Here is a 12,216-nt window from a genome sequence, read left to right as displayed (position 1 = left end):
CACTGTCAATTGTGCCTTTCCAAATCATGTCCAATGAGTTGAATTTACCACAGGTGGACTCCTTTCAATTTGTAGAAATATCTCAAAGATGATCAATCTAAACAGGATGCACCTGAGCTCAATTTCAAGTCTCATAGCAAAGGGTCTGAATACTTACGGAAATAAGGTATTTTATTTGTAAGAGAAGAAAAAAAAGTATTAGAAAAGGCTGTTTTCGCTTTGTCATTATGGGGTATTCTGTGTAGATTGAAGATTTGATTTTATCAATTTTAGATTAAGGCTGTAACTAGTGATGCACCGATATGACATTTTTGGACGATACTGATATCTGATATTTTCCTTTCCGGGAAAAAACGATACCGATATTTAAAATTTTAGCAGCCTTGTAAGCGTTCTAGTACAGTTAAATAGTTAACACACACACATGGATGCAGCGGTCTAAGACACGGCATCTCAGTGCATGAGGCGCCCTGGTTCGAATCCAAGCTGTATCACATCCGGCTGTGATTGGGAGTCCCATAGGGCGGCGCACAATTGGCCTAGCGTCGTCTGGGTTTAGCCGGGGTAGGCCGTCATTAGAAATAAGAATTTGTTCTTAACTTACTTGCCAAGTTAAATAAAGGTTACACACACACACACCACACGGACCAAGTTATTTTGTTGGCATTTACATATGTCCCCGTTACCAGTAAAACATAATCAAAACCTATTTCTTTCACTTACTTGCTGTGCTGTTTCGTTGTTCAGTCGTTTCATTCTCAACCAGGATTTCTATGGAACGCCGTTTGGGTCTTTGCGTGTCAAAAAATAAAACAATGACCAGTAGATAACACTATTTGACATGTCAGATTAGCTTGTTGACCAATCAGGACCTGAATATGACTGCACGTCACATAATAATTGAACGCGTTTATTAATTTTTTTACGTAGTTATTGCACATTGATTACACTATCACTTGTATTTCATGTCACAACGATTCATCGATGCATATGCTATGATGCTGGAAAAGTTGTCTCACGCACCTACAATGTTGGTCATAAAAAAAAGCTACCTAGCTTATGGATGCGAACAATGTTCTTCCCCAAAAACAGCAAAACTACAATCTTTTTTAGTAGCTTAAGTTAGATGTCATCGTCTAAAATAACCCTAATTTATAAGACAGTTCTTATTTGGTTAATGGTGGTCAGACCCATCTATGTGAAGCTAGCCACAATAAGGATTGGCCACAATAGTGGACTTTGCAATTAGCCTTCAAAATAAAAGTATGGCATAATTCTACTCTTTGTATTCATTTGTACTTTTATTTTGAAGGCAAACTGCAAATTCCGCTATTGTGCCTAATTCTTATGGTGGCTAGCTTCACAACACATAACCAAGTCCGGTCGAGGCTCACTAGCCAGATGATGCTAGTTGGCTGCTTATAACATTAGCTTTGAACAACAGGGTTAAGTAGCTGGCTAGCTATTTATTTTCATGAACTGAAGTTCAATTTCAATATGTGAACAACAAGTGGCAACCTAGCTAACACTTACTCACAAGGATTCCTAAATCATTGCTAAGAATAATGATAATGACTGCAGTTTCTACTGGTCATTGTTTTCAGGGTGGTTGTATTGGTGCTAGTCAGGTACCAAGCTAAAGCTAGCTACCCCAGAAGTTGCGGTCGAACAAATTATGCTTTATTACCAGCGCAGTATTGTAAACACATCGTTCGTGGCCGGTGTTTGCTTGTTTGCAGACTTTTTTGTACAGCTTTGACAGTGCTACTGTACCTTTTTTGACACGCAAAGACCCAAACGGCATTCCATAGTATGTATGTATTGAAGCTAATAGCAGTGCGGCAACATCTGAAAAATAGCACACTTGGTAGTGTGTGTACTGGTGCTCGACCAGTCGGTGAAAGCCAACATCACCCACGACAGAGAACGGTTGATTGTCAATGAATCCCATTATCTTGGCTTTAATGGATTTCGCCTTTTGAGTTGTCTCGCTGAAATGTTCTTACTCTTTCAAATAACTGCTCGACTTGTTGACTGCTCGATCCACACAGCAGACATTGTGGGCTAGGTTATGAATGCTGTGTGGCATGTGTAGCGCAACATTTTACATGGTGTCATTATGGCATGTACCTTCGTTATATAAACTCAGCGAAAAAAGAAACATCCTCTCACTGTGAACTGCGTTTATTTTCAGCAAACTTAACATGTGTAAATATTTGTATGAACATAAGATTCAACAACTGAGATATAAACTGAACAACTGAGATATAAACTGAACAAGTTCCACAGACATGTGACTAACAGAAATTGAATAATGTGTCCCTGAACAAAGGGGGGGTCAAAATCTAAAGTAACTGTCAGTATCTGGTGTGGCCACCAGCTGCATTAAGTACTGCAGTGCATTTCCTCCTCATGGACTGCACCAGATTTGCCAGTTCTTGCTGTGAGATGTTACCCCACTCTTCCACCAAGGCACCTGCAAGTTCCCGGACATTTCTGGGGGGAATGGCCCTCACCTTCCGATCCAACAGGTCCCAAACGTGCTCAATGGGATTGAGATCCGGGCTCTTCGCTGGCCATGGCAGAACACTGACATTCCTGTCTCGCAAGAAATCACGCACAGAACGAGCAGTATGGCTGGTGGCATTGTCATGCTGAAGGGTCATGTCAGGATGAGTTGTAGAGCAGTTTTTGACAGTCCTGTCTGGTCCAGCGACGGTGGGTTTGTGGCCATAGGCGACGTTGTTGTCTGGTGAGGTCCTGCCTTACAACAGGCCTACAAGCCCTCAGTCCAGCCTCTCTCAGCCTATTGCGGACAGTCTTAGCACTGATGGAGGGATTGTGCGTTCCTGGTGTAACTCGGGCAGTTGTTGTTGCCATCCTGTACCTGTCCCGCAGGTGTGATGTTCGGATGTACCGATCCTGTGCAGGTGTTACACGTTGTCTGCCACTGCGAGGACGATAAGCTGTCAGTCCTGTCTCCCTGTAGTGCTGTCTTAGGTGTCTCACAGTATGGATATTGCAATTTAATGCCCTGGCCACATCTGCAGTCCTCATGCCTCCTTGCAGCATGCCTAAGGCACGTTCACGCAGATGAGTGGGGACCCTGGGCATCTTTCTTTTGGTGTTTTTCAGAGTCTGTAGAAAGGCCTCTTTAGTGTCCCAAGTTTTCATAACTGTGACCTTAATTGCCTACCATCTGTAAACTGTTAGTGTCTTAACGACCGTTCCACAGGTGCATGTTTATTGTTCATTGAACAAGCATGGGCAACAGTGTTTAATCCCTCTACAATGACGATCTGTGAAGTTATTTAGTTTTTTACAAATTATCTTTGAAAGACAGGGTCCTGAAAAAGGGATGTTTCTTTTGTTGCTGAGTTTAGGTATGCACTTTGCATCGGTATTGCACATCAGTGTTGAACTAGACATCGGCCGATACCGATGTTGGCATTGTTAGCTAATATCGTACGATTCCGATATGTTCACCGAGATATTGTGCATCTGTAGCTGTAACATAACAAAATGTGGGAAAAGATAAGAAGTCTGAATACTTTCCGACGGCACTGTATATATACACACACACACACCCAGACTCCCCCCTGAGTCTGCCTATTAATGTCTGAAGGTAGAGCGGTTACACAAATGAACACACACACATTTCGCTGTCAGCAGCCAGCCTTCACTGATGGGATCAGTTTGATTACTCTACTGCTCAGATGACAGCCTGCTGAGATGGCCCTGTTTTGATAAGATGACAATAATAAAACCTCGGGTAACTGCTGGGATAAAACAACTATAATACTAGACTTCATTAAACTCTGTTCACCACATGATCTTACTATTACACCTAATATTTGTTCTATAGTTGCAAATCGAACAGCGTGGTGCCAGTAAGTCATTCAGTAGGAAGCTAGACAATACTATTCCAGTAGGAAGCTAGACAAGACTTCCACACCATTAGGCGACACCTATAGTGATTGAGGTTGAGTTTAGAGAGACAGTAACTTTTTACACAGCAGGCATACTATACTGCCATTTGATGAGCTTTTCCTTCCCTAATGTTAGATGACCTGTGCATCAGATTCCTCTACTGTGTTATCAACCTAAATAAATACCATTTAAAAACTACTGCAACAAGTAGTTTCTTTTTTTCTTGTAATAAAAACATCAGAATGTAATACATTTTATAGATTGTATTTGTAGATTCGATTATTAGTAGTAAGTAATAGAAACCAGTAACGGCTTCTTTTCACAAAGCAAGAAGAATATCAACCCTCAAACGCACACAGTCAAATCATTTGCCGTAAACATAATCACCAACACTTGATAAATAATGCAAAACACAAATGTAAAAGATTAATTGTATAAAGAAACCTTTGTGGAAATATATCCTTGAAATTATATAGAAAGAAGAGTCAATTATAGATGTACAACAGTTGTTTTTATATGCTTGTACGGTAGCCTATGGATACGTTTTGTATTTGCCTACTCTTCAGGCATAAGATATGTTTTTGTTTCTCTCGCAATGAAAACACCACAATGTAATACATTTGATAAATGTTAATTGTAGATTTGATTAGTTGTAGGGTAGTTGGGCCGTAACCCTGGTATAAGGTATATATGGTAATCCGGAAAAAGCCTGGGGATGTTTTTTGTTTTTTTAAGTAAATACTTGCAGTCAACTTCTGCAATACGTTAGGAGATAAAGTCAATTGCATTCTTGATTTCACCTGTCACATAATTTTTCATTATGAAGCTTTCCGGTAGTCCCCAGTAGAGGTCGACTGATTAATCGGAATGGCCGATTATTTAGGGCCGATTTCAAGTTTTCATAACAATCGGAAATCGGTATTTTTGGACACCGATTTATTTATATACAGTGGGGAGAACAAGTATTTGATACACTGCTGATTTTGCAGGATTTCCTACTTACAAAGCATGTAGAGGTCTGTAATTTGTATCATAGGTACACTTCAACTGTGAGAGACGGAATCTAAAACAAAAATCCAGAAAATCACATTGTATGATTTTTAAGTAATTAATTTGCATTTTATTGCATGACATAAGTATTTGATACATTAGAAAAGCAATTACAGAGATCATACGTTTGGGCCGTAACCCTGGAGATCAGGCTGACTACCTGTTATGCGAGGGCAGCAAGAAGCCAAGGTAAGTTGCTAGCTAGCATTAAACTTATAAAAAACAATCAATCTTCACATGATCACTAGTTAACTACACATGGTTGATATTACTAGTTTATCTAGCGTGTCCTGCGTTGCATATAATCGATGCGGTGCCTGTTCATTTCTCATCGAATAACAGCCTACTTTGCCAAACAGGTGATGATTTAGCACTGTTGTTGCACCAAACCTAACCATAAATATCAATGCCTTTCTTTAAAATCAATACACAAGTATATATTTTTAAACCTGCATATTTAGTTAATATTGCTAACATGAATTTCTTATAATTAGGGAAATTGTGTCACTTCTCTTGCGTTCCGTGCAAGCAGTCAGGGTGTATGCAGCAGTTTGGGCCACCTGGCTCGTTGCGAACTGTATGAAGTCCATTTACTCCTAACAAAGACCGTAATTAATTTGCCAGAATTGTACATAATTATGACATAACATTGAAGGTTGTACAATGTAACAGCAATATTTAGACTTAGGGATGCCACCCGTTAGATAAAATACGGAACGGTTCCGTATTTCACTGAAAGAATAAACGTTTTGTTTTCGAAATGATCGTTTCCGTATTCAACCATATTAATGACGAAAGGCTCGTATTTCTGTGTGTTATTATGTTATAATTAAGTCTATGATTTGGTAGAGCAGTCTGACTGAGCGATGGTAGGCACCAGTAGGCTCGTAAGCATTCATTCAAACAGCACTTTTGTGCGTTTTGCCAGCAGCTCTTCGCAATGCTTCAAGCATTGAGCTGTTTATGACTTCAAGCCTATCAACTCCCGAGATTAGGCTAACTCCCGAGATTAGGCTAAACGCTAATAGCGTTTCAATCGGTGACGTCACTCGCTCTGAGACATGCTTCGAGGGTGGCTGTTGTCGATGTGTTCCTGGTTCGAGCCCGGGTAAGGGCAAGGAGAGGGACGGAAGCTATACTGTTACACTGGCAATACTAAAGTGCCTATAAGAACATCCAATAGTCAAAGGTATATGAAATACAAATCGTATAGAGAGAGATAGTCCTATAATCCCTATAATAACTACAACCTAAAACTTCCTACCTGGCAATATTGAACTCATGTTAAAAGGAACCACCAGCTTTCATATGTTCTCATGTTCTGAGCAAGGAACTTAAACGTTAGCTTTTTTACATGGCACATATTGCACTTTTATTTTCTTCAACACTTTGTTTTTGCATTATTTAAACCAAATTGAACATGTTTCATTTATTTGAGGCTAAATTGATTTTACTGATGTATTATATTAAGTTAAAATAAGTGTTCATTCAATATTGTTGTAATTGTCATTATTACAAATACATTCTTAAAAAATCTGCAGATTTAATCGGTATCGGCGTTGATCGGTCGACCATAATCGGTCGACCTCTAGTCCCCAGTCACTTTTACATGGAGCTTGTTTACAAACACACAATGACGAGTCCGGAGCCTTTTGAGTTACTCAAATGATCTAATTTCAGTATGGAATTCACAACTAAATGTTTGCCACCTAGATATGACTAAGTTAACTGTCCAGTGCTAATTTAGTAGTTAACTATCTAGCTAAGTGGTTAGCTTTTTCCAAAATCAAGCATTCGCTTGGTAACAGCAGAGATTCCACTCCTGGATCAAGAGCCTTGCTGGCTAATATTTGTTTCGTGCGTACCGCAAACTGTGAGTAGTATTTTTGAGTTACTTGTACAGTTTAGGTCAGACAATGTATAAAATATCTGTGACGTGCTGGTTATCATTTAGTTAGCATTCTCTATGGGATTTTACATGCATTTGTTAGCATTGGTAACCTTCCTATTACAGACTGTCAGACTGCCATAAATGGCAATGGGGTCTATAACTGATTCAAGTATTTTAAGCCCGATCCTAATTGGGATATCGAAGTTATTGTTCCTTTTGATGGCGTAGAAGGCCATCATACCGTCATATCTCTAATGAATAGTTGAGTGTCAACATAATGGCAACTGAGATCTTTTATAGCAAAGATCCACCCCTCTCAACTTACATGATGAACCACAGATCTCAGGAACTCTTCACAAAGGGCCTTCTACTTGAGAAAGGAGTATCCCCATAGCCAGATAGCATTAGCTATAAATTATCGTTCAGTTTGGTCTCTAAGACGAGGTTCTAATCTCGTTCCTGGTACTTCATAGTACCAAAACATTACCTCATCCAAGGCATAACTCAATTGTCAACTCTATATTCTCCCATCTCAAGTAAAACCCCCTCTTCTCCCCACTCCTGGACAAGCTCACTGAGGGAAGTGACTTGCGCACAGACATTGTGGAGCCAAGAGATAATTGGTTCCCCCTTAATCACGCCATCCCTTCACATAGTTTAACAGATACATTCACATATGAAGACAATGTTCCATTCTGACCTCTCCCCTCTCTGGGCCCCAAGTGACTTTTCCCTAGCTGAGAAGGGAAAAGTGCAACTGCCAACAGTATAGTCCAAAAGGAGACATTCTAATGACAAGTATCTCACATAAGCATATTATGTAAATAAAACATCTTATTTATCTATGTTACCCAACTAATTCTGATTCATCCACCACAGTTGTTACATTACAAGTTGTTACATTACTGCCTTATTCTGAAATGTATGAAATATTTTTTTTTATCAATCTACACCCAGTACCCCATAATGACAAAGCAAAAACAGGTTTTTAGCTCATTTATATAAAATAAAAAACTTAAATGAATAAAATTGTATTAGTCACATGTGCCAAATACAACCTTACAATGAAATGCTTACTTACAAGCCCCTAATCAACAATGCACTTTAAGAAAATATAAATAAGAATACGAAATAAAAGTAACAAGTAGTTAAAGAGCAGCAGTAAAATAACAGTAGTGGAACTATATACAGGGGGTACCGGTACAGAGTCAATGTGCGGGGGCACCGGTTAATATGTACATATAGGTAGAGTTATTAAAGTATCTATGCATAGATAATAACAGGAGTAGCAGCGTCATAAAAGAGAGGAAGCGGGGGCAATGCAAATAGTCTGGGTAGCCATTTGATTAGATGTTCTAGTGTCTTATGGCTTGGGGGTAGAAGCCTCTTGGACCTAGACTTGGCTCTCCAGTACCGCATGCTGTGCGGTAGCAGAGAGAACAATCTATGACTAGGGTGGCTGTGGAGTCTTTGACAATTTCTAGGGCCTTCCTCTGACACTGCCTGGTATAGAAGTCCTGGATGGCAGGAAGCTTAGCCCCAGTGATGTACTGGGCCGTACGCACTACCCTCTGTAGTGCCTTTAGTTCAGAGGCTGAACAGTTGCCATACCAGGCAGTGATGCAACCAGTCAGGATGCTCTCGATGATGCAGCTGTAGAACCTTTTGAGGATCTGAGGACCCATGCCAAATCTTTTCAGACTCCTGAGAGGGAATAGGTTTTGTCGTGCCCTCTTCACGACTGTCTTGGTGTGCTTGGACCATGTTAGTTTGTTGATGATGTGGACACCAAGGAACTTCAAGCTCTCAACCTGCTCCACTACAGCCCCGTCGATGAGAATGGGGGCGTGCTCGGCCCTCCTTTTCCTGTATATCAAATTTACATAAGTATTCAGACCCTTTACCCTTTTGTTGAAGCACCTTTGGCAGCGATTACAGCATTGTCTTCTTGGGTATGACGCTACAAGCTTGGCACACCTGTATTTGGGGAGTTTCTCCCATTCTTCTCTGCAGATCCTCTCAAGCTCTGTCAGGTTGGATGGGGAGCGTTGCTGCACAGCTATTTTCAGGTCTCTCCAGAGATGTTCGATTGGATTCAAGTCCGGGCTCTGGCTGAGCCACTCAAGGACATTCAGAGACTTGTCCCGAAGCCACTCCTGCGTTGTCTTGGCTGTGTGCTTAGGGTCGTTGTCTTGTTGGAAGGTGAACCTTCGCCCCCGGTCTGAAGTCCTGAGCGCTCTGGAGCAGGTTTTCATCTAGGATCTCTCTGTACTTTGCTCTGGTCATCTTTTCCTCTACCCTGACTAGTCTCCCAGTCCCTACCGCTGAAAAACATCCCTACAGCATGATGCTGCCACCACCATGCTTCATCATAGGGATGGTGCCAGGTTTCCTCCAGGCGAGACGCTTGGCATTCATGTACGTTTTACTGAGGAGTGGCGTCCGCCTGGCCGCTCTACCATCAAGGCCTGATTGGTGGAGTGCTGCAGAGATGGTTGTCCTTCTGGAAGGTTCTCCCATTTGTCATTGTTTAAAATTCTTCTCTGTTCTTGTCTGCTTGAAATGTTTAGATTTGATAGGGAAGCTGAAAGGTCAAATAAACTGTTTAAGACTTTCTACTGCCAAGTTTACATCTTCACTATAACAGTGAAATGTTTTGTCCAGGAAGTTGAGATTGAATTTGTTGTTACCTAATTGTTTTTTGGTAAGTTTCTACACTACTTTCCTTCCATCTATAGCATTTCTTAATGTTGTGCAGTTCCTTTGGCGTTGATGCCTCATGGTTGAGTATTGCTTCATTCAAGTAGACTGTGATTTTGCTGTGATCTGATAGGGGTGTCAGTGGGCTGACTGTGAACACTCTGAGAGACTTTGGGTTGAGGTCAGTGATAAAGTAATTGACAGTACTACTGCCAGTGGATGAGCTATAGGTGTACCTACCATAGGAGTCTCCTCAAAGCCCACCATTGACTATGTACAGAGCTGCAGGAGTTGTGACCCGTTTTTGTTGGTTGTGTCTATAGGGGCATATTTGGGAAGGAGTACTGTCACCTCCAGGTTGGTGTCCCCCTGTGTGCTGAAGAAGTATCAGGTTCTTGTCCAGTTCTGGCTTTTAGGTCGCCACAGACTAGTACATGTCCCTGGGCCTGGAAGTGGTTGCTCCCCCTCTAGGATGGAGAAGCTGTCATCGTTAAAGTATGGGGATTCTATTGGGGTGATATGGGTAGCACACATGAAGACATTTTTCTCTGAGATCATTTCCTTCTTAATTTCGAGCCAAATGGACCTGTTTTGACTAATTTAATAGAGTGGGTTAGGTCTGCTCTATACCAAATTAGCATAACCCCTGAGTACCTTCCCTGTTTCACACCTGGTAGTTTGGTGGATGGGACTACCAGCTCTCTGTAACCTAGAGGGCAACCAGTGTGTCCGTCTCCTCGATACCATGTTTTTTGTAGGATGACAATGTCTGTATTTCCAATTTCTTTGAAGTCTGGGTTCCTGCTTTTTAGGCCAAAGGCAGATAACCTCAGACCTTGTATATTCCAGGATGAGATAGTAAAAGCTTTGTGTTCCATATTGTCTAGTGTTCTTTCTCTCTTTCTGTATCACACACAGAGTGCTCTGTATGTGTGACTTTCTATTACGGACTCTCTTTTTTTCTCTCTTTTCTTTTTTCTCTCTCTCCTTTGTTCTCTGTCTGTCATCACCACAGCCCAGTTTGGTTCTTATAACATAACCGAGGCTTCACATCTCCTAGCAGTTGTCTTTTTCTTTCTTAGCCTATTGTGAATGGCGTCGGCTGGGGGAGAATGGAACCACGGTAGCAGTAACTAGACAGCTCCAGTAGAATAAAACTAGCTCCAGAGAAGAGTCCTACTCTCTCATTACATCAGACGTGTTACTGTTAGAGCAGTCTTATGTGGATCGAGGCAAATTATTAATATAGCGATGAGTCCTTTTCATGTTGGAAAGGGAGCTATGCGGTTTGGCACATCAGTAACTCCCTGTTCTGTCTGAATATTGTTGCGATAAGATCTTGCATGCAATAGTTACCAAAGACCACCACATGGCTGCAATACTGTTCAGTCTTCAAGTCTGTAAGTTTCCTCAACATTGTTGCCTTTGTGTTTTGTTGTATTGCTCTTTCTGCTAATGGCTAAATGACATGCCTTCAGTATGATCTATACACATGATATAACATCATGCATATTAGTAGAAAATTCCATTTGTAACAATAGCAGTATGTGAGTGTCAAGACATAAGGTTTTACTCATCAATCAACCAATCTCTCCCTCTTTCTCCAGGGGACAGAAGCGCAAGCTTGAGGACGAAGAGGGGGAGTCGGCGGACGAGTCCACCAAGGATTCTAACGAGGAAGAGGAAGGAAGCAGCTCAGAGGCTGATGAGATGGCCGCTGCCCTGGATGCGGAGCTTAACGACTTCATGTGACAACGATGAATTTGATTGGACAAATTAACTGGATGTTTGATTGGACGTTTGTGAACAATGACTCACAGAAACACTCCCCCTGAGTTATCCCAGCAGCTTTTCAGCTACGTGGTACCTGAGAATCATTCTGTCTCTACGCTGTGTGCGTGCTTGTGTTTTAATGAGGTGAATGTGTTGTACAGAATGAAACGGTAGGTTAGTACAGTAGGAAAACGTTGGTGTGTAAATATAGTTGTAGATCATTTTTAGGGTTAATATAGAAACTTTTGACAAACACGTTTGTGGTGTTGTTTTATTGTGAGATAAAAATAGGATGTTTTACTTGAGTTTGTTTTTCTATTAAGACTTTTTTATATAAATTCAACAGATTATTAACTTTATTCATTGGTTATATGATGCCAAAGAGTTTGAACTAGGCCAATCAGAGCCTGCAGCTAAACATTTTACTCTTGACGTCACATTCTGTGATCCTATTTCCTGTTGTTTTTTTTAGGGGTTGATCATTAAAACGTTGTTACCGGTAGAAAGACTAAGATGCCTGAATGTGTCCTATTGGCTCTTTTCCTCTGTTCTTCTCTACCTTGGCGTTGGTACCAGAGACATATATAGAGATCGATATGTATGTATGACTCTGGTTGGTACCTTATAAAGTCAACTGAGCTATCTGAGACAAACACCCAGAATGCACTGCAATATCATCCTCATCTTCATCATACCACCGTTAGTTATCAGCAGTCTATCTTTTGACTGACCTGGCTGATAGCTCCAAGCAGGAAGGATATGAGTTGCACTGTGGCAGTCCTCCTGGCTCCACCAATGAGATTTGCCGGTCCTCCTGGCTCTACCAATCAGCGGTGCCGGTCCACCTGGCTCCAACAATGGTTTTGATCAAC

At 41.1% G+C, this 12,216-nt stretch overlaps 1 protein-coding gene across 3 annotated transcripts in view; it reads left to right on the top strand.

The window, feature by feature from the left end:
• LOC139554877 (RNA polymerase II subunit A C-terminal domain phosphatase-like) overlaps positions 1 to 11,856 on the top strand; it is a 112,799-nt gene extending 100,943 nt beyond the window's left edge. For all 3 annotated transcript variants that reach the window (XM_071368106.1, XM_071368105.1, XM_071368104.1), the window contains one exon: positions 11,179 to 11,856. In XM_071368106.1, coding sequence (XP_071224207.1) covers positions 11,179 to 11,199 — 21 coding nt within the window. In that variant the 3' untranslated portion in view covers positions 11,200 to 11,856. The remainder of the gene's footprint in view (positions 1 to 11,178) is intronic.
• Positions 11,857 to 12,216: the final 360 nt, after the last annotated feature.

The sequence above is a fragment of the Salvelinus alpinus genome, chromosome 26, assembly GCF_045679555.1.
Source record: "Salvelinus alpinus chromosome 26, SLU_Salpinus.1, whole genome shotgun sequence".
Classification (NCBI taxonomy): domain Eukaryota; kingdom Metazoa; phylum Chordata; class Actinopteri; order Salmoniformes; family Salmonidae; genus Salvelinus; species Salvelinus alpinus.
The sequence above is the reverse complement of the archived record's forward strand: the minus strand, read 5'-3'. Positions and strand labels throughout refer to the sequence as shown.